Source organism: Solanum verrucosum, unplaced genomic scaffold (assembly GCF_900185275.1).
Source record: "Solanum verrucosum unplaced genomic scaffold, falcon-dt-bn FXZP01000297.1, whole genome shotgun sequence".
Classification (NCBI taxonomy): domain Eukaryota; kingdom Viridiplantae; phylum Streptophyta; class Magnoliopsida; order Solanales; family Solanaceae; genus Solanum; species Solanum verrucosum.
Window position 1 is genome coordinate 247,481 of NW_026020215.1, and position 23,628 is coordinate 271,108.

The following is a 23,628-nucleotide window of genomic DNA, read 5'->3' on the forward strand; positions in this document are numbered from 1 at the left end:
ATATTGAGATGGAAGCTCTCCCGTTAGTAGATGCCGAATTTCTAGTAGTAATCTCTCTATTCCATAATTATGTGTCACCATAGATTTGTATTAGATATACATTAGCTAGTGGATCCACTTTAGCTCAAATGTATGGTTCTTACCTTGGCGCGTAAGGACACCTCTTTTTGGTGTGGGATAAATACCAAATTCAATGTTATAGCTCACATAGTCTATATCAGTTATATGGTACACTTCCCACAATAATCAACTAAGGTTACTTTCTAAAGTATCTCACAAGTTCTTTAAAGATGTTTAGCTTGCATTGACCATGATTACGACTTATGTTTTCTAACCCTTTTATCTTATGATTTAGCTTGGTCATTGCATGTCACGTAAAGTCCTTTTTAGCATGATTTCATTACTCATATCCATTGTTAACATACTTGGTACATTCTATGTACTAATGCATACTTATACCTACATTGTTTCACTAATGTAGGGTCCGACGCTCCTATCTCTCATACTCATGGCTAATTGGTTCTATTGGCTTTGAAGATTGGTAAGTCCTCATATTTCGAGGACCGAGATACTTTTGCTGATTTTTGTAACAGACTTTGTATTTGATGTATGGGTTACGTCCCAATCACTTCTATTAATTTAGTAGATGGCTTATTGAGACTTATGTAGACTTTCACTTTTGTCAAACTTTTTATTGATATAAGACTGTTCTTTGAAATATTTATTTCTATTATCTTGTATGATGTATGCTAAGTGACTTGTGTAACGCCTCTCGGGGTTTATATGCTATGTTACGTCTAGGGTATACCTTGAGTCGTGACAACTCTGGCCGCATTCATGGACTAGATGAATAGAGTATTTAGACAATATCTTGATATATTTGTGATTGTGTTTATCGATGATACCTTGATTTACTCGCAGAGTGAGGATGAGCATGCCAATCATTTGAGGATTGTGTTGCAAGTCCTCAAGGGCCGACAACTATTTGCAAAGTTTAGTAAATGTGAGTTTGGGTTTGCTTTTGGTATGGACATCATGTCATTTGGTATTTGGTATTTCCCGAATATCGAATTATTTAGTAAATAAAGGTCATATATCAACATGTCCATGACTCATTAGTATAAGTCCAAAAAGAAAGTTAAAGAATAAGCATAAACAATCCAAATACATCTCTTTAGTTGTATCCATTTTTGATGTCTTCTTACTTGTTGATTTTTTATTATATCGTGCCTTCACATAATTTTTTTAGAAATGATTGGAGAAATAATATTAACTTTGTAATACAATCTGCTACAACTTCAATACAGTATTACCAAATACCATACCAAACCGAAATTTAAAATTTTTGGTGTATGGTGTCTACTTTTAACTATCAAATATCGAATTATCGAACCAAAATTTAAAATTTTGATATTTAATATCTACTTTTAACTATCAATTATCAAATTACTATACTCAAAATTTGAAAATCCCAAATCAAAAACCGAATGTCCACTCTTACAAACACGTATACTAGCAATAATGATTAATGATAATAATATAGACATATTGATAAAACCAACTATAGAAATGGCAAAGCCATAATTAAAAGAGATACCTTAAAAAGTACTAGTACTCCAATCGCAATAATTACAATATCTAAATAAAATAAAAATAAAAATAAAAGAAAAACAATTATTCTTAAAATTAAAGTTGAATTCCACAAAACCCTTTTACAATCTCTCTCAACAGTCGCGCTTCTTCACGATCCACCACTCGCTACCTACCAAAACCCTAAAATATACACAATCTCCATAGGAGAGAGAGTGTGTGTATATACATGTGTGTCACTTTGTGTATCTGAGAGAGTTGATTAAAGGAGAAGAAGCTTAGAGGGAAAGAGCAAACTTCTCTCTCTTTCTCTCTCTCCTATTTTATTGCTCCAGGTACTTCAGATCACTCTTATGCTTCTTCTTTTTTCTGGTTTAGTGTTTTTTTTTTTGGAATATTGGTGCTGATGTATGGTGTTTAGAAAGATGGCTCTCGTTTTTTTTTTGATATTTTCCCTGGTTTATTAACTTTTTGTAATTTGATAGTTTGTGACTTGAGATCGATCGGCGATGACGGCGGCAGTGGCAGTGGCGGTGGCGGCGGCTCAACCACCTGTGTCTGCTCAAGTTGTGCGTGTTCATATCATTCTCTTCTCTGTTTTTTTTTCTAACCGCAGTTTTAGATTTATTTGTTTTGTTTTTGTTTTTTCGCGGTATAGATGGATACTGAGTGAGTTGATTTTGTGTGATTGTAGGTGGGAAATGCATTTGTGCAGCAGTATTATCATATACTGCACCATTCACCAGGGCTGGTATTTAGGTTTTATCAGGATATAAGCAAGCTTGGTCGCCCTGAAGATGATGGCTCCATGAGCATTACGTCCACAATGCAAGTAAGCCCACCTGAACTATGCTTCCCACCACTGTGTTCTTTTTTGGTCCGCTTTCAGAAACTCGCAGGCGATGTGTCGAAGCTACTCCTTTATTTTCGTTTAGTATGACATCATTTGTATTTGGGAGGTCTTTTTGTTAGGGATGACAATGAGGCGGGAGGTTAGAGCTTTTTCGGGTGTGGAGCGGGGCGGATGCGGGTTAGGGCTAAAGAATCTTTTAATTCGCTGTTTACACGAATTTGGTATTAGTTTTGCACATGTTTGGGCATTAGTCATAAAAAATGTAACTGATTGAATATTTATGAAATTTTTTTGAATGGCCAAAATCTAGAAAGAAGAAAAATGGGATTTTGTTTATTACATCAAATGTAACTAGTTCAAAGTTACCAAAAAAAAGTTATTGACATGTTTAAAAGAAGAGTATTATAAAGGCAAAATTGCATTTTAATGCGAGACTTAACATATTAATTCTTTTCAACAGTTAACAGAATTCAAAATTTTAAGTTGAAAACTCATCCGCCAATTAATTGAAATGTTTCTTACAAATTATGCGGGACGGGGTGGGTTAAAACAACAAATCATGCTATGTGGGGCGGGGCGGGTTGAAATCTTAGCGGGTTTGCCCCGCAACCGCCCCGCCCCATTGTCATTCCTACTTTTTGTCTTTGCCACATGCCTTTATATATTTTCGAAATACTTTTAGCTATTAAATGTGTAACTTGCTATATTCTTTGTACATGTTCGGAATTTGTACATTATATAGATATTTTGAAAATAAGATATCGTGTCCTAATTAAGGCTGAACTTTCCATGGTTCACTGTCATTGCAACTTGTGTTATTATTTCCACTTGTCCTAGGAAAATACTGCAATGAAGACAGAAATAAGGCGGTTGTGATGCATGATCTTGTTGTTTGTTTTTAGTTTCATACTGAAATGGCTTAACACCTTGTCTCGGGTGTCTGGGCTTTATTAATGAATTTGTTTGATAAGCAAGAAATCCGGAGGGCCAGCTGGTGCACGTTTTTTTGGTTTTAGAAATTTTAGAAGAGTGCTGATCTATTGCTTTTTCCAAGAGTTCAAAAATGGTTTAACCTAGTGATAATTAAAGCAGTTTGCTCTTCCACCGTGTCTTGTTTTTCCTGGTTAACATTAAGTTGGCAGTACTAAAGTCTCACATTTTGTCTTGTTTAATGGCCAACATTTAGGCCATCAATGATAAGATACTGTCACTTAACTATGCGGACTTCAGAGCAGAGATTAAGTCTGTGGATTCCCAAGAGTCCTTCAATGGGGGAGTGCACGTCCTTGTTACTGGATATTTGACTGGGAAAGACAACTTGATCAGAAATTTCTCTCAAACTTTCTTCCTGGCTCCACAAGACCGAGGGTACTTTGTTTTGAATGATATGTTTCGATATGTGGAGATTGCCAAACAACAAGATGCTGTACAAGTTCCAGAAACTGATGTGTTGGCTCCTGTTACTCCAGAGCAAAGTAATTGAACAATTGATTAAATTTTGGTTTTTATAATGACCTATTAGCAGCTGAATACTGACTTATTTGTTTGCAGTTGTTGCAGATCCCCCTCCAGCTCAGGAGAATCACATTTCTGAGCAGAGCACACCATCTGCTGAGGAAGCTAATGGGGGAGAAGTTTACAATCCTCCTGAGGATGATAGTGTGCCTGTTGTGGTAGAGGAAGTGCCAGTGGCTAAGGTTGTTGATGAAGTGCAAGGTGACTCGAAAATGGTAGCTGAAACTAACATCATAATTGAAGAAGTCCCAAAGAAGTCTTATGCTTCAATTGTAAGTGACCATAGGCAAAGAAGATCGAGACGTATTTCATCTTAGTTTACCTTTTAATGGGTTAATTTCCAATTTTCATTTGGTTGTGTAAATGTGGAAGCTTAACATTTAGGTGTGTAGCTCTAAGATTTTATGCTAGTGTTTGTTGAGCACTGCTCAAATAATTTGCACTGTCAATCTTTGTCTTTGGTGGTGATAATTTTAGGAAGGGCATCTTTGGAAGCTTTTAGTTGAACAGTTTCATGTAATTTTCAGGTCATGCATCTAAAGGAAAGTGCTGCAACTTTCTCCCCTCCTCCAGCACCTGCTCCTAGGAAGATTGTGCCTAAGAATGTTGAGCAAGTGAGACAACCTCTTGCACCAGCACCAGCTGATAGCCCTGTTTTAAGCTTAGACTTTGTTGATAATGTGAATAACCAAGAGGGAGAAGGCATGGCACTGTTCCTCAGAAGTTCTAATTTTTTACCTGTTGATTTGGTTCATCGTATTTATTCTTATTGATATCCTTGCTCTAACTGCATCCAACAGCTGATGGACACTCCATCTACATCAAAGGTCTACCTATGAGTGCCACCGCCGCCATGCTTGAAGATGAGTTCAAGAAGTTTGGACCTATAAAGAATGGAGGCATTCAAGTCCGAAGTAACAGAGTATGTGTGCTTGCACCAATTTTTTGGCTTTTTAAGGGATACATTAGCAGTTTATAGTTGTTTCTGCGTATTTTTATAATAAGTTATTGTTGGTGGATGACAGCAACAGGGATTTTGTTTTGGCTTTGTGGAATTTGAGGTGGAAACTGCTGTGCAAAAAGCAATTGAGGTACTTTCCCTGTGATTTGTTACAAGTAACTTTCATGTGATTCTCCACATAATGTTTTCCTCTATGAGTTGTAGTTTCTGAGAAAAGAAGTGGCTTGGCTAGTATTTATATTGCTTTAAGTGTTTCCATGTATGATTGAAGATGTTGTGCACATCTGTACTGCTGATGGCTGCCTATAGCTTGGAATGTTGTAATTCCTGTTGTCTTTATGGATCTCTCTGAACATATGTGCTGTTAGGTCATTACAAATTATGCCCTGGTATACTTGGATCTTTTTCATTTTATTGTATTTCTCTAGTTGTATCAGAATATCCATAGGGCTTCAACCGGTATGACAAATGCAAATTCTCCTAGAGGAATTGTTGTAATTAAGTGTAGAATGTCTCGATGACTAAGAGACGTGCCAAATTGTCAAAATTAGCTAGTTTTATCTAGCTGTCAATTTGTTTTTAGAAAGTGCATGGAGTGCAACATTTTGTGCTTCTTGTTGGCAGTTTGAGTTTGGATAACTTTTTCAAAATGTTTTTGAAGGGTCAAATTGTGAGAAAAGATGCACATAAGTTCACCTATTTATCAGTTAGCAAGGTGGATTACAACAATGGGTTAAACACTTAGTTCTGTCAATTAATTAATCTTATATTTTATAAGATATGAGCATCATCTAAAAGATTAATATTACTTGAACTTTATCAAAAGATTAATATTTTATTTAATAGAATAATGAACCTACATATTATGATTTATAGTTTTTAATTTAGTTTGACAACTCATGAATTTATCTTAATGGAATATACCTACCAAATAAGTGGATAAACAAATCTTAACCAAAAGGAACTTCAAAACTACAAAAAAAAAAATCGGATTAAAGAATATTACAGGTACTCTCATAATCACAATGTCAAAAAAAATTAGAACAGAATGTCTGTTGAATACTTGTCTGATTAAATAAAATAAAATAAAATAACTTTCTATTTTTTTAGAATCAAATCCTACTCTAATAGCGCACATAATCTTATATTTGTAATATTCTCACTTTGGATCTCTCATTTATTATTACTGTAACATGGATAAAATAACAATATGACAATTTAATGGATAATTCTGAGAACTAGAAAGTTCTTACTCTTGCCATTCCAATTTATGTGGCACCATTTGACTTGACACAGTTTAAGAAAAAAAGGAGGACTTGTGATCCAAAACAAACCTTGGACATCACCACAAATCATTCATTAAGTGTAAAAGAGAAATTTTAAAATTAAGTTGTTTCTAATTATAGAAAGGTGACATTCTTTTTAGGACAGACTAAAAAGGAAAATGTGCCATATAAATTGGGACAAAAAGAGTAGTAATTCGTTTGGTAAATATGAACTTTTGATGTGAGTATTCTTGATATGAGTACTAATTAATTTGTCTTGAGCTGAAAAATCGCTTTTGCTTTTATTCAAAAACTCATTTTAGAGAATAAAGAGTTAACATTAACAGATAACAAAAATTTGTTAACCACTTGAGGTTCTAAAAGCATGTTGAGAATTTATGACTCCATCGGTTTTTCAGAAAATATATAAAAGAAAAGAAATGTAGCAACTTGGTTTGCTTATATTTATATTTATACTCGTCAACAATTCTACTATTAGACCACTCATGTTCTTTAATGAAATACTTTTGTTTATATTTATACTCATCAAGTGCAGTTTTACATGTTAAAAACCAATGGACATACGTCAGTTTTCATAAAAAAAAATAATTAAAAACCATTGGTGTACCGTTGGTTTTCTTTTTAAAAAGATTTAAAAAAAATTCATTGATTTTTTTGAGTTTTTGAAGTAGTGTTAGTTCAGTTAGTAAATTCAATCTTATATTTCGTCACCAAAAGCTTGGCCAAACCCCCTTTATTCTCTAAAATAAGCGCCGTTTAAAAACACTTTTGACTGTTCAAAAGGTTGGCCAATCAAAGCTATAAAAGGCTCTTACCAACTGTTTATAGGTCCATCTAATAGAAAAGCTAAATTTATTGTAGAATATAGTTGCAACAGACCATCGTGTCATAACTCCAGTGTTATATTAACTATATTGGAGGGGATGTGTGTCTATCTAATGGAAGTTGGGACTGTTAAGAGTTGATGCTAATTTTGCATTGCTTAGTTGAAACTAGACTGAATAGCCCGATAGACATCTCTAATTGTTCGGATTTGAAGTCCCATTATCTTGCTTCACAAAGTTTCAACTAAATACCTGAACTCAATCAAAATAGTAATTTTCTATTGAAATTGCAGCACTTATACTGATATATTTATCACTGCTTTAGTGACCTTTGCTGTGTGATGCTTGTTTTTTCTGAATCTTTTCAGTTTTTTTGACATGTCTGATTACTTTTTGTTTCTCTATGTATCAGGCTTCTCCAATTTTAATTGGTGGACGCCAAGCTGCCGTTGAAGAGAAGAAGTCTACCAGTTCTCGAGGCAAGTTCAATTATTCTCCTATGGTGGTAATGAATTAATGATGACATCAACGTAATTGAAAAAATAAACTATAAAGTGAGAAGTGGATTTGTGGGTTTTTGACGAATTTGTAGGCCTACCTATGTTCCATTTAATTTTTGTAGTGATTTTATCCCTAGAGCTGCTTTGTCTGTTGTGATAATTCGTTGAAGACATGTATGCCGATAATTCTTGTGGTTGAGTTGAATTATGTTCCCTCTGTTTCAGGTAACACTAGGGGTAGATATCCATCTGGAAGGGGTAATGGATTCAGGAATGATGGAGTACGTGGGCGAGGAAACTACAATGGAAGTGGGAGGGGCTATAATCGCGGTGATTTCAATGGAAGAAGTGAGTTCAACAACAGAGGTGGCAATCGCGGAGGGTCATCCAACCGTGGAGGTGGTGATGGCTATCAGCGAAGTGACAACAATGGGCGAATGAATCGTGGTGGTGGTGGTGGTGGTATGGCAAATGGAACTGCCAAAAATATGACACCACGGATTTCAGCTACAGCTTGAGGAGGAGAAGTAGTTTTGGGCAAATAAGTGAAAGCTAATTTAGTTATTCTTTTTTAATTTGAAATGGTTGGATGTGGCAGGTAGGAAGTTGTCACTCTTGCGGCATGTTGTGCCTTTCCCTAATTTTTGCCGTTAATTGGTATAGAGGTTGGAGTAGCTTCTGTTTTTGTAGCATATTGTTATCTTGTTCCCTAGGAAGAGATTGATTATCCACTCATTTTGTAAGCCACGTTGTATTTGTTGAATTATTTTTGGGTCGTCTCTTGCACTTTAACTTTGTCTGCTCTTAACCACATGTACCTACAGATGTGAAATGTTTCACTTCCATTCTTCTCCTTTAGGACTATAATATGAATTATGTTAAATTTTCTTTCTCTAAACCATTAAATATGTTAGATTAATAAACTTTGTATTTTGGGTCTTATTAATTCAAAAACTAGACTATTTTTTAAGGTAGTAATTTAATACAATACTTGGAATGCAAAAAAATATGACCTATTTTTCATTTTTAAAAGGGATCATCTATTATAATGAATATAAGAGTCTATCTTACATACACGAGAGAGATTAATGATTATAAAAGGGATCATCTATTATAATGAATATAAGAGTCTATCTTACATACACGAGAGAGATTAATGATTATAATTCAATTGAAAGTTACTGGAATTTTTCAACTCTAGCAAGTTAATCTCTTTGAGGTAATTGGTCATCTAACTTTTTTTGTCTTTCAAAGGTCAATTCACTTTGCCTAATTACTTTCAACTTTCAATGATCATCTTCACTAAATTTTGTATTTCATGATGAATTCCATAGCGTGACAAATTTAATTTTAGGCTAAAGTCATCGACTGTCCCTTAAAGTTGTCCGCATAATTCACTTAAACACCTTAACTAGAACTTGTACCTATTAAATAATGTGATAGGGGTTACTTGATGTAATACATAAGGACAATTAAGGGTAGTTAAGGGATTAGCCAAGTTAGTTATGAAAATTGTTAATTCTTCTGTTAATCGGTTAGGAGTCAGTATGTGTGCATATATAAGCACTGTTCCATTGTAAATGTACATTTGAGTTTTTCTGCATTACTACTGAAATAATATTCTTCTTCTTCTTCTTCTTCAATGTCTCTCTGATTAGCTCATCTATGGTATGCTAGGATTGTGTAGTTTCTCATAATTCAACATGGTATCAGAACCACACACCCACGATTGTGAGGTTTATTGAAGTTAATTGTGCAGTTTCGAGCTTAGTTGATCCTCATCAATGGCGGCACCTAAGTTTGATCACAATCATTCTTTATTTTTGCATCCCTCCGACACCACTGGTGCTTCTATCATTCCTATGCAGCTTATTGGATCTGATAACTACTCCATTTGGAGCAGGGCTATGCGCATTCAATTGCTTGGGAAGAACAAGCTTGGAATTGTCTATGGCAGCCTGACTAGGGAGGATTTCGGAGCAGAGTTAGGGCATCAATGGGATCGATGCAATGCCATTGTTCAGGGTTGGATCATGAGTTCAATTACTTCGGAATTGCACACTGGATTGTCTATGCAACAAGTGCAAGAGCAGTTTGGGAAGATCTCAGGGAGCGTTTTGATAAAGTGAATGCTTCGAGGATCTACCAGCTACATAAAGCTATAGCCACTACTGTACAAGGTACTGATATCATTCCTACTTATTTCTCCAAATTACGAAATTTGTGGGATGAGTTTGCGAGCATTGTACCACCTTCCTGTAATTGCCCTACTTCTAAGGATTTTACTGTACATCTAGAGAAACAAAAATTGATGCAATTTTTGATGGGGCTGAATGAAAATTATGATCAATCACGTAGTCAAATTCTCATGGTAGAGCCTACTCCTACTATCAACAAGGCATATGCTATGCTTGTTGAAAGGGAGAGTCAGAGATCTCTAACATCCTCCATAGGTGGTGAGGGTGCAGATCTGGCTGCTCTCATGGCTGGGAAAGGAATGCCTAATCGTTATAACAAAGGCACATCAGCTTCACAGTCACAGTCATCTACACAACACTACCACAAAGGCAAGAAAAATTGGGACAAAATATGTGACTTTTGCAAGCTACAAGGTCATGTGGAGGACAATTGTTTTAAACTTCATGGATACCCACCTGATTGGAAGTTTAAGAAGAAGGGAACAGGAAACACTGCTTATCATGTTCAAGCTGATAATAATTCACATTATATGCAATCAGGTGTAAGAGATAATGGTTTGGATCCTTCAATCCCTAAGGATCTGCCAAGAGCTCTATAGTTAACTAGTGACCAACATGGTAACATTTTACAGATGTTTGATGGGAATAATGCTACTGCAAATGTGATGGCTAATATGGCAGGTATGGTTCATACTCCTATCTCCAAAATTGCCAAACTGAAATGGATAATTAATAGTGGTGCAACTAATCACATGGTTTCTAGTTTAGAAGTTTTGCATGATGTGAGAGTTGTTAAGACTGAACAAAACAGGAGAGTTTATTTACCAAATAGTGGTGTAACATTGGTACCTCATACATGTAGTTACAATCTAGCAGACATAGGAGTATTACATGATGTCTTGTTTGTGCCAGATTTCCACTATAATCTTTTGTCTATATCAAAAGTTACCAAAGAACTCAATTGTTTTGTATCTTTTTATCCTGGATTTTGTTTATTCCAAGACCTTTCCAATGGGAAACTGAAAGGGATTGGTAGAGAAGAGAATGGTCTCTATTTTTTTAACTCAGTCCAACTCTTATAACACCAAAGTTCATGCCAATGATAATGCTAAAAGTTTTGCTGCACAAAGTGACAAGAAGAACAGTATGTTGTGGCACAGAAGACTTGCACATGCCTCAGTAGGGTCTAATAAAGACATGTTAGGTTACACTCTTGACGATTGTAAAGCAGTTTTACATAATTGTGAGATATGTCCTTTAGCTAAACATACTAGATTTCCCTTTCCTAGCAGTACTACTAGGTCCAATGCATTGTTTACTTTACTACATTTGGATGTTTGGGGTCCATATAATACCCCTACTTTTGATGGAAACAAGTTTTTTCTCACCATTGTTGATGATTTTTCAAGAACTGTATGGGTCTTTCTGTTGAAATACAAAAGTGATGTGTTGCTGCTTGTTAAATAGTTTTTCAGAATGGCTGTTACTCAGTTTAATACTACAGTTAAAGGTGTGAGAACAGATAATGGGGGTGAATTCATTAGTATTTCAATGCATGCATTGTTGACAGAATCTGGTATCATACATTATAAGACATGTGCTCATACCCCTCAGCAGAATGGAATTGCTGAGAGGAAGCACATGCACCTTCTTAAGGTTGCCAGAGCTCTGAGGTTTCAGGGACATATTCCACTTCAGTTTTGGGGGCATTGTATTCTTACTGCAGCCTATATCATAAATAGACTACCTTCTCATACTTTAGAAGGCAAGTCACCTTATGAAGTCTTTTTTGGACAAAAACCAAGCCTTACACACTTGAGAACACTTGGTTTTTTGTGCTTTGCAAGCAATATGCCTAGAACTGATAAGTTTGCACTAAGGGCAATAAGGTCAGTGTTTATGGGGTATTCAAGTGTTACTAAAGGTTACATATGTTTTGATCTTCAACACGAAAAATTCTTTGTAAACAGAGATGTGATATTTCATGAAGATCAATATCCTTTTCAACACTTCTCTAAGTCAGTTGAACCTTCCTACCATGAGTTTTCTCATTCTCCTGAGTTTTATATCCAGGATGATTTACCAGCTGATATCACTACACCTCCAAGTGATCTACCCCCTCCACATCCACTTTTAGTTCATGTTTCTGTTGTTTCACCACCTATACCATCTGCTCACATCCCTCATGCATCTCCACCTCTTAGGAGATCTACCAGAACATCTAAGCAGCCTTGGTTTTCAGATTATGTTTCCAAACCCTCAGCTAACACTGTCTTGTATCCACTAGAAAATTTTGTTTCTTATGATCACTTATCACCGTCTTATTAGAAATATTTGAAAGTTTTTTCTGCTATATGTGAACCTAAATCTTACAAAGAGGCAGCTCAGATGTGAGATGGATGGAGGCTATGCAATCTGAATTGCAAGCCCTCCAAGACAATCAGACATGGGATTTGGTCCCACTTCCTCAAGGCAATGTTTCTATTGGCTGTAGGTGGGTTTATAAAGTGAAACTGAAAGCTGATGGGAATATTGAACGATTTAAAGATAGACCAGTGGCAAAAGGTTACACTCAAAGGGCAGGTTTTGATTTTCATGAAACTTTCTCTCCAGTTGTTAAGATTGCTACTGTCAAGACTGTTCTTTCTTTGGCTGCTCAGCATGGGTGGCCTGTTCATTAGTTAGATGTTTATAATGCCTTTTTTCAAGGTGATCTTTATGATGAAGTCTATATGAAGTTGCCAGAGGGTTTTGCAAGTCAGGGGAAGTCTGGACTTGTATGCAGACTTGTCAAATCCCTCTATGGGCTTAAACAGGCTAGTAGGCAATGGAATTTGAAGTTGACTGAAGCACTATTGGAATCTGATTTTGTCCAAAGCAGTTTAGATCATTCATTGTTCATCAAAAGGAAAGGTTCAGACATAGTGGTTATTCTTGTTTATGTAGATGATATGTTGGTAACAGGAAGCAATTTGACTCTTGTTGAACACACAAGACTATTTTGCACAAAGCTTTCAAGATCAAAGATCTTGGTGAATTGAAGTTTTTTCTTGGTATGGAGTTTAGTAGATTTACCAAAGGTATTTTAATGAACCAAAGGAAGTATGCCTTGGAAATCATTTCAGACTTGGGATTGGGAAGTGCCAAACCTGCTTGGACTCCACTTGAAGCCAATATGAAGTTAACAGTTCCAGAATTTTGAAGATAGTAGGATTAACTGGGCTTAGCTTAGATAAATTCTCTTTAAACTCATTCAATATCTTTCTCGCCTTATCCTGCTAACAGCCTATGAATGTGCGCTTGTCGGAAATCATCTTCAATCTTAGATTCCTAGTGTGCTGATTCGAGAACAAGCTCACTTTCATGGACTGTCTCACAGGAGATCTAGAGGATGAGTTTTTTTGAAGACAAGGAACAATATCAGAGGTTAGTAGGCAAGATGTTATATTTGACTATGACAAGACCAGATATTGCCTATTCAGTCTAAACACTCAACCAATTTTTACAGCGGCCTAAGAGGACACACTGGGAAGCAACAATAAGGGTGATGAAGTATGTAAAGAGGGAACCAGGACTTGGAGTACTATTAAGTAGCAAACAGTCAAACAATCTAAGCGTCTATTGTGATGCAGATTGGGCAGAATGCCCTAATACAAGAAGATCAGTGTCAGGTTTTCTAGTTAAACATGGTGAAACATTGTTGTCATGGAAATCAAAGAAGCAGAGTGTGATATCTAGAAGCTCAGCTGAATCTGAGTATAGAAGCATGGCTAATGCAGTTTCAGAGTTAGTATGGATTATTGCATTGTTGAAAGAACTGGGGAATGAAGTAGAACAACCAGCTATAGTGTACAGTGATAGCAAGGCAGCTTTGCAAATAGCAGCTAATTCGGTGTTTCATGAGAGAACAAAACATATAGAAATTGATTGTCATTTTATCAGATAGAAGATACAGACAAGGATTATGAAGACTGAACATGTAAGCTCTAAGGAGCAACTTGCAGACATATTAACCAAAGGACTACCCAGATTGCAACATGAGTTTTTAGTAGGCAAGCTTGGTGTGTTGAATGTTTTTGCACCCACCAGCTTGAGGGGAAGTAATGTGATAGGGGTTACTTGATGTAATACATAAGGACAATTAATGGTAGTTAAGGGATTAGCCAAGTTAGTTATGAAAGTTGTTAATTCTTCTGTTAGTCGGTTAGGAGTCAGTATGTGTGCATATATAAGCACTGTTCCATTGTAAATGTACATTTGAGTTTTTCTGCATTACTACTGAAATAACATTCTTCTTCTTCTTCTTCAATGTCTCTCTGATTAGCTCATCTATGGTATGCTAGGATTGTGTAGTTGTTCATAATTCAACATTAAACACTTAAATTGTTCAAAACATATATCTATTAAACACAAAACGCTGATGTGACAACTTAAGTGTACCTTACTTGACATTAGGCGCGTGAACAGGTTCCAAATATCATTTTATTTTTATTTATTTTCTAAGAACTTGTACCTTTTTTTTGTTTTATTGACATTTGGCATTAAAATAATTAAAATCATTTTTTATTTAAAATTAATTTCTTGGTAAACCCAAGAAATCAACCCCGCCCCCTTTTTCAGCCATCGTCTTCTTCGTCCATACTCTCTGTTTTTTTTTTTTACTTTGTTATTTCATTTATTTTCATTCTTTATGCAATTTGAATCTACTAATTAATTTGATTTTGCAATAAGAAAGAAGATTTTCAGGCATTGAAGTACTTAAGAAAGATGGTCGGACTCTGTTCATCTATATTTCTGGCCACTTTGAACCGACATCACCACACAAATTAAAATATAAGTTAATTAAGCTTATTGACAATGATATCTTAAAATTTCATAGAATTAATTTGAGTATTCTCTATTTCTTATCGCCGTTAATTTCAAAATGATTCACATTGATTTATTTTTCATAGGCATCTCAAAAATCATTTTGCTAAGCAACGGATTATTCACGAATAGATTTAATCCGCATAATTTATAGGAATAATAAGAAGAAAAACAAAAAGTAATCTGCCAAAGGAGTTGAGAATGGCGAGTGCCTAAGAAAGAAGAGCGGGCAAAAGTTTTAGTAGGTGGGGTTGAAATATTTAGGGTTGAAAACAGTACTTATTTTTTTATCTTTCAAAATTATAAAATAATTTTTTATAGTTAGATTGGGCAATAGGACATGGGCCAGGTGTCATAATTTTATTCGTAACTATTTTAAGCTACGGTGTGTGAGTTACACGCACGGGGTTTTATGTATTGATTATCATTTTGTGTCTAATAGATATATATTTGTTAATATTAAAGTGTCTAATAGGTACTAGCCTTAATAGAGGTGTCTAAGTGAATTATGCAGATAACTTTAAGGGACCATGAATGACTTAAGCCTTAATTTTAAGAAAAAATGTTACATCAAATGGTCATTCATTCAATATAATGAAACTACTGTCTAGTGAAGTAATTCATTTTATCTACAAAGTAACAACTGATAAAAAGCCACTTGAACGATAGAATAGTTTGCAATTTGTACCATTAATATACGTGCTTTTTTTTAATTCTTTCTAATGCTTTGCACCTTAGATTCTCCTTTATTCTTCTTTATAAATTATAACTAATTTTATTTTTTATAATAAATTGTGAACTATTAGCTTTGACCATAAAAATATTACACCTACAAAGCATACAAAGGAAGCAACCGCCATCTAGGAAAGGTGCTAGTTTCTTGAGCCTCCAACAAAAACCAAGAAAACTACTCAGCAAACATAAACAAATTGCTATAACCTTTTTATTTTACTGTATTTAAAATTCAAAAAGCTTGACTAATTAATTAACGGGGAGAGTCAAAATTGAGTGTGATGTGTTAACAACAATCATCATGTTCCCCTACCCTCTTATTTCCTTGCTTCTTTGGCCGATCTCTACCCAATTCGGGTGGCCGGACATTAAACCACTGACGTGTGCTCAATGGAATAGTAGAGAGCGTAGTTAATTTGAGAAATTTTTAAGTGGTAAAGTGAAAAGTGATGCCAAATTTAGATGACACTTATTAAGTATTTGACCTAAAATCTTATAAACTTAGATGTCATTTTGCCATAGTTTGACGCCTAAAAGCATAACCAAAACTGTATCATTTTGCCATAGTGCATAGTATCCGCACCTTTTGTCGAGTATTATTATTTTTAATTTTATCTAATTTTGTATGACCTAACATCCACGTTTCCGTTACAATTATCTTATGAATATGTTAAACTTTAGAAACCCAGCATTTACTTCTAAATACCATTGTTGGGTTAACAATTGTTCTATAGACAGTTGACTTGACTTTCAATTTGATAAACTACCGTACATTCTCCTGTGATTTAATTTTCTAAATTAGAGTGGCATTAATTTGTTTTCATTGTAACTAAACAGTATAAATAAAAGTAGTACAGTGAAAAGCGTAGTAACACCAATATCTTCACATGACATGTGTCTCTTGCATAATCCTGTAATACATTTTTACTTGCTAACTTCCATCATTTCAACGAGTGAATATTGCTCCTCCCAGTGTTTTATTTAGTGCTAAACATTCTTATAAACCCCAAAACCAAATTATAGCATGTAAGTCCTTTAGCTGACAATAACTTCTAATTATAATATATCAAGAGCTTCTCTGTAGGGATATTGGGTATAAAGAGAGCCTCTGCCGTGAGATCTCAAGAACATTTCAAAACAGAACATGAAGAGATTCAACAAAGAAAAGAAGAGACCCAAACACGCAAGAGTAACTGTCTATGAAACCCCTGAGGATTCTAGTTACAAAGTAAATTCAATAACATAAAGGATCTTCTGTTGGGAAATTGCATCCTGGTCCTGAGTGAACGGCAGTGTATAATACATGGACATCAAATTGCTTGCCATACAAGCCATAATAACATTTCAATCCTTTTATAAGAGTTATGTCCTGACCATCTTGTTGGTATTTCAACTATTCCACCCGGTTCTGCTACCTCCTACCAGCACAATTATATGGACCTGCTGTAAACCAAGATTTAGCCAGATGGGAAGGTAACACCTTGTCTCTGCGGAGTTTGAACCCTTCCAACCTTTGGGTTTAGAATCTCTCCTTTTGCAAATGAACAAAGTAAAGGTTTTAACACTCAGTTCAGTGTTATAACCTCATAAATGTGCAGTTAGAATATATCTTTCTATTCACAAAGTAAATGAACGTATTCATAGGAATTGATAGTCACTTCCCAGGATTCCAGAGGGAGGTTGTCTATTTTTAGAAGTACTCCTTCCGTCCCAATGTATATGATGTAGTTTAACTGGTACGGAGTTTAAGAAGAAAGATGAGACCTTTAAAACTTGTGGTCTAAAATAAGTCATAGATGTTTGTGTGACTATAAATCATTTTATCAAGGCTAAAATGAACATTTAAAGTCAAATTGTTACTCCCTCTATCCCAATTTATGAAACATTGCGACTCATTTTCTTCTTTAGTAAATCCAAAAAAGAATGACATATTTATATATTTAGTAACAATTTAACTTAAAAATACCCATTTTACCCTTAGTAAAATGATTTATAGTCACACAAACATTTATGACTTACTTTAGACCACAAGTTTCAAAAGTCTTTCTATCAAACTACATCACATAAATTGAGAAGGAGGGAGTACTAAACATAGAATTGTGTCAATTCTTTTTGAGAAGGATTAAAGAAGAAAGTGAGTCATATAAAGTGGAGCAGATGGAGTATACCTTTTGAGTGGCGGTTCAAAACATAAAACAATGTCATTAGCAAATACAACACACTCAAGTTCAGTGTTATAAACCCATAAATGTGTGTTGTATTTCTGATCTCCTTTTTTTGTCTGGTAACCAAGAAATCCCCAAGGGCTAGGAGCGCACGGTTCAAACCCCAATGGTAATAGGCCAGTTCACCCTCTACTCCAATTCAAGACCAGGGTTATATTTGTGGTAGGTTTCAAGCGCGTGAGTACTGAGTGCGTCTAGCATAGGGGTAGAAAAATCAAACTCAATTAAGTTTGGCGGGTTATTGATCTGCCCATTTATTAGCTCAACCAATTTCATATGTAGCCCAAATTAACTCATGAGAAATTTTGCCAATTTTTTGTAAAGATCTTTTAAATTTTGATGTCATATATAGCCATAATAAATTACTTTTTCTTATTAGATACTAAAAAGTTTTAAAAGAACAAATAAAACAATTAAAACTTAGTAAAGATTGGGCGGGTCGGATTATGACTCATTACCTGACCCATTTTAACCCAAGCAAATTTTTTGCTTGGTTGGGTTGGGTCTTGACCCGTTTTGACCACCTCAAATTTAACTCGTCCAATTGTCATCCCTAATCTAACATACACAGCATGCTGCACTCTTACAACTAGACCAAAGCCCTGGGAATAATTGTAAGTAGCAGCGTCAAGTTGTGCCAGTGCAGACAATTATTTGGGTGACTGTACTAATGAATTGCTTCATTAGCGTGTCACATAACACCCTTCACTTTAGTTTCTTGAGGAAGCCCACAAATACCAAGGAATTTGATTCTGCTATATCAGTTAACAAGGAGAGTCACATGTAGATATCAGATATCTGAATGTCTATAATCAACCTGAATGAAGTAGCCTAACTTATGTAACCCAGTCATGTATACCATAATTTATCTGGACACAACAAATTTTACAATTGTTGGTCATCCTTTCCTCCATAAAGTTCGAAGAAGGGTGCTGCGCAAGCCTTAGTCATTTGACATCAAACTTTTCTGATATCAATAGGTGAGAAATTGCTTTTAATGTCTACACTTATCTTAGCATTTTGAATACAACCAACCTGTAAAAACTTGCATCCCAGCTTTAGTCCAATTTGGGAGGAGAATCTTGAGGATGATTGCAGAAAAGGCAGTAAAAGGGAATGTTCATTACCTATGAGAAAAAGTTTCATGAAAGAAATACACATGGGCCTTCCATTCAAAAATATATAGCAACTCCTAATATAATATATTTTTGAAAGAAAAGACCATGCATATTGCTATCATGAAAATTATACTTTTTCTAACATAGGCAAGCAAGCATTTGCTCAAGATTCACACTCCCAAAACCAAAATTGGTCTTGCAATTATTCTTCACGTTGGGGTGGTAGTCTTTGAATACAAGATAATCATTTTTGTGTCGTATCAGATGGATAAGGAACAAAACAAAAATTTATAGGCACCATGCAACGTTGACCTTCCTTTCATGTTTGGACGACACAGCCAATTCTAGTTATTATTCATCTAATTTCTGCATTGCAAACTTCATTCACCAGAATATTTTCTGAACCAGTATATATGAGACACCCTATCTAATATTTATCAATTACTTCTACAAAATCACCAATTACCAATGGAGACAAGAAAATATAGCTTATATCTATGCTACTTTAAGGTAGCAGCTTTGCCAGACAACTGAAGCCCGAGAAAAAGGTAATATGAATTTATTCTACCTACACCAAAGTGTGAAGAGGAAACACTTGAAACCCTAAACTGACAACTTCATCACTCAACTAGACCATCACCTCAGCTTATGCATATTTATCCTAAGTGATCCTAAAGAGTAAAGTTTGGGTGCAAATTCAAGCTCAAGTTTTATCTACACTTGTTTAGTTCAAGCCTATTGGGCATTTAAAGTAATTCTCAAAATTTACTGGAGTTCTTAAAGTAATCCTCTCTAACATACTTCTTTTTGGGATAACTGAGAATCTCCCCCGTGAGTTAGCTGGCCAAACCCCAGTTGGCCAACAGGTTTGAAACTCGGTAGAGTATGAGCCCATCACTCCAATCTCAAATACCACGCTTCGTGTCAGTGGCATGAAGTGAACTCGTGATGTGCTCCCAATCAACATGTACCAAGCCATGCCTTTTAGTCTTGTGGTGATAAACTTGCCATTTGGAAAGTTGGAATTAAAGAGTTGCTAAAAAGGGAAAGATGTATTCTATTTAAAACGGACTCAAAAGGAAAGTAGGACAAATAAATTGAAACAGAGGGAGTATAAAACAAAGATTTTTACTATTTATTTTTTGATAAAGCAAAGACACTTACAATTTGCTTAGGTTACCATACTTTTATATGAAAATGCTATGAGAAAGGGAGTATCAACAGCATGATTAGAGTGAAACCAGCACCAATCAAAGTTTATATGTTCATGAGATAGCCAACACCAGAGGCAACTAAGAAAGTTCCCCAAACAATATGCCCATCTTTTTTCTTCAAACATGTGCTTGGCAAGGATTGACAATAAAAGAAAAGGGAGACCACCTCTTGAATTGCTATGTGAAACTATAATTATTATACAATGCAAACTTGAAATGTGTTTGGGAAGGATTGACAATAAAAGAAAAGGGAGAAACCACCTCTTGGAACTTATAAATAAATTGTTATGCAATGAAAACTTGACATGTGCTTGGATTATTACCTCTCTCAAAAACAAAGCTTGACATGTTCCTGGGGAAGATTGACAATAAAAGAAAATGGAGAAACCACCTCTTTAATCACCATATGAAACTCATAAAGTATTATGCAATGAAAACTTGGCATGTGCTTGGATTATTACCTTTCTCAAAAACAAAGCTTGACATGTTCTTGGGAAGGATTGATAATAAAAGAAAACAGAGAAACCACCTCTTTAATCGCCATATGAAACTTATAAAGTATTATACAATTAAAACTTTGTTGGAAATCCTTTTGAGATACTAGAATCATTTTTCCAACAAACTTGGCATGTGCTTGGATTGTTACCTTTCTCAAAAGCAAAGCTTGACATGTTCTTGGGAAGGATTGACAATAAAAGAAAACAGAGAAACCACCTCTTTAATTGCCATGTGAAAACTATAAATTATTATGCAAAGAAAACTTGCAGGGCCCATATTCAAGAATCAAATGGCAGCAAGCACACAGAAAGGACAATTAAGTAGCAGACAAGATGTTGCTTAGTCATGAATTTCCAGATAAGTGTTACTTAATCATGAAAATATATTACCCCCTGAAAATTGACATTATACACTGATATAAACTTCAAAATTAAAAAGTGCATTTGAAATAATTTCCCCAGCCGCTAAGAATGATAATTTTTTTTATAAACAATTGAAAACTAAAACACTAAACTGAAGTAGAAAAAGAAAAATGCTAAAACTAAGATAGATGTAGTAGAAAAGTTAAAGTTGAGTACTAACTTTATGTGTGAGGGAGAAGTGCCAAGCCAAACAGGAGATGCTCGTAGGACTAGCTTGTTAACTCCATCAAGCATATGTTTAACCATCACCAAAATTGAAATTACATGCCTGCACATGCTCATTTTCTTTATCAACATACTTGGACCAAAGAGGCCGAATAATTGCATTATCGAGCCATGGTTTCATATTCCCATTGAAGTGGACCACAGCAGCATTGTCGATATCATCCACGTTGATGATTGGATTAAAGCGAGGGTCCAATACATGACAAGACCTATCAAGTACCTTTGTTGTGGAGTAAAATGTGATCAAACCTGGAGGCAATGTTCCCAATTTCCATAATTTCCGATTTTCATTCTGCAAAATATTTGCAGCTCTATTAGTCAGAATGAATAAACTTGTAGTTAAAGTAGTCCTAGAACAATTTACTTAAACCCAGCGACGACGAAATAGGACAATGTGGCTTTTAGCAATACAAAACCTAGAGAAATATACTTGCAGTTAAAGTAATCCTGGAACAAGTTACTTATACCCAGTTTAGAAATAGGACAATGTGACTTTTAGCAATACAAAACCTAGAGTGTAATCACACACACTATATGGAGAAGCAGAAGACATCTGCAAGCATAAATAGGGGAGATATATTTGCTTGATACAGAATACTATGACTGCAACTAAATCTAGAAACTAACATATTCAAAGAAGCTAACTGCATCTCACCATGTTCTGCCAGTAATGGTACTCTTCAGTGGACTTCTCCCTCCTCCAAGCATCTAAGTCAAAAAAATTCATTCCAAAAGCCCATGCACATGCTTTGGGGTTAAACTTGTTTTTGATCAATGGATGTGAGAAATTCATGAACTGTCCATATCGATAGAATGAACCAAAGAATGTCTCTACAGCTCCCATCCATATCTATTTTCCATAGGCCTGTCAGATCTCTCTGAACAGCTACATCATCACCCAAGAATAAAATCCTGTGCAGATTGGGATACATTTCGGGCAAATAGAACATAAGGTGGTTCAATATTGACAGATATACGGGGTTCCTGAATTTCTTGGTTGCATGCATCTTTGCAGATTGAAGTTGCTTAAGTAGTTGAAGAACTTAAAATCTTCAACAACCTTCACTTCAATGTGAGCTCCACTGTAATCTTTCATCTTGAACATAACTTGCATAGCCCAAAAATTCACTTTATCAGTCATAACATGAAACACGTGCAGTGATGGATTTTTCGAATTCTGTACAGCTGAGTTCACAACAACTGAAGCAGCAAGCACATTATCAGAGAAAATTGCATAATGATAAAGCTTAGGATCCTCAAACTCCGATGGAGTAGGGTTCCCATCATCTATGTATTTCTCCAAATGTGCAATTCGTTCTTCCATTAACCTCATTGACAAACAATGCATGCTCTCTGGAATAGACTTTGCAGCTATCCAAGCACCTTGCTTCCTTGCCTGGGTTAATTGCTCCATGAGTGCAAAAACAGTGTCTTTTACCCTTGAGTTAAAAGGATCCGATTTTAAGCCTAGAATGGACCAATTATTAGATTCAACTCCGTACAAATCACCCTATTTATACAAAAATCATGGAATTAATACATAAAAGGCCACAAATAAAGGCATAGAAGATTGAACAGCAAGGGATAAGACTTACTAGACGATGATGAGAAAGATTGCAGGGGGAGACGTAGAGAAAAGGGAGGGATAATAAAAGGAAAAAGGCAACCGCGACAAAAATGGTGAATACAGTGCTTGAATGGCCGATTCTCCGAATGGAGCTCTGAAGATTTCCATTGAAACTGACCGGAGTTGAGCAGTTCTGAGAAGCACCGATTATATTAAACTGACAGGGAAGATGCAACAATTAGAGAGTGGATTCCGCAGCAATCGGCTCCGCAGACCACATTATTGTTATTCATTTCATTTACTTGTTAATTCTTGTGCTTATCCACTCATTTCTAGTTTTCAACTTATCTTTTATTTTAAACTTGCTACTTATCTGTTACCACGTTTGAGGTAAACATTTTTTTTTACCTTTTATCTTAAATTGAGTTTGTTTGGATTGACTTAAAAGTTTGATCAAATTTACTTTAATTCTTTGGGAGTGTTTAAAATTAAAATTAAAATAAATTAAAAATGACTTATAAAAAGTTAAAAAACAAAAGTAGGACTCTCATTACTTTTTATTTTTTGACTTAGATCTTGTTTGGTTTGACTTAAAAGTTGGTCGAACCTACTTTGAAGTCATGTGTAGCTTTTGGAAATGTTTGGCAAGGTAAAAAATAATTTATTTTTAAAAAAAAGAAGTTTAAAATGACTTTTAAAAAGTTTAAAACTTAAAGTAGGTCTCCCCCTACTTTTTTTTTTACTTAAAAACTACTCTTTTTAAGTCAATCCAAACTGGCTCTTACTACTTTTATTTGTTACTACATTTGAAGTCATCTTTTTTTAGCGTATGCAATTACTTTTAAAATTTAAACATGTTAATATATTAATATGATTATAAGTCCAAGACGATGGTACACTTGCACTCCACAAAAAGGAAAACGAAGAAAGATACAGGTAGGGTCAATACAGGGCAACACGTACTGAGTAGATATTATTGGTCGATTCAAAATAGAAATTAATATGCATAAAGTATAACAGGAAATCAACTATAA

At 35.1% G+C, this 23,628-nt stretch overlaps 2 protein-coding genes across 3 annotated transcripts in view; both read left to right on the forward strand.

The window, feature by feature from the left end:
- Positions 1–23,628, forward strand: part of LOC125830633 (xanthotoxin 5-hydroxylase CYP82C4-like) — a 226,560-nt gene that overhangs the window by 140,643 nt on the left and 62,289 nt on the right. The gene's annotated exons all lie outside the window — the stretch shown is intronic.
- On the forward strand, positions 1,695–8,302 carry LOC125830635 (nuclear transport factor 2-like). 2 transcript variants are annotated; one of them, XM_049509810.1, is made up of 10 exons: positions 1,695–1,925; positions 2,076–2,159; positions 2,285–2,422; positions 3,630–3,918; positions 4,004–4,230; positions 4,486–4,660; positions 4,759–4,880; positions 4,984–5,049; positions 7,442–7,508; positions 7,755–8,302. In XM_049509810.1, exons 2-10 carry the CDS (start codon positions 2,100–2,102, stop codon positions 8,045–8,047), a joined length of 1,437 nt encoding a protein of 478 aa, XP_049365767.1. In that variant the 5' UTR covers positions 1,695–1,925; positions 2,076–2,099; the 3' UTR covers positions 8,048–8,302. The 2 variants fall into 2 exon arrangements, with proteins under 2 accessions (XP_049365767.1, XP_049365766.1); XM_049509809.1 differs by having other exon boundaries at positions 1,698–1,925; positions 3,995–4,230.

Excerpts from the sequence above, each read along its gene's own strand:
- LOC125830635 (XM_049509809.1), top strand. The coding sequence starts at position 2,100 with ATGACGGCGGCAGTGGCAGTGGCGGTGGCGGCGGCTCAACCACCTGTG. Across the intron at positions 4,881-4,983 it reads TTCAAGTCCGAAGTAACAGA|CAACAGGGATTTTGTTTTGG; the intron begins GTATGTGTGCTT and ends GGTGGATGACAG. Across the intron at positions 5,050-7,441 it reads CTGTGCAAAAAGCAATTGAG|GCTTCTCCAATTTTAATTGG; the intron begins GTACTTTCCCTG and ends TCTATGTATCAG.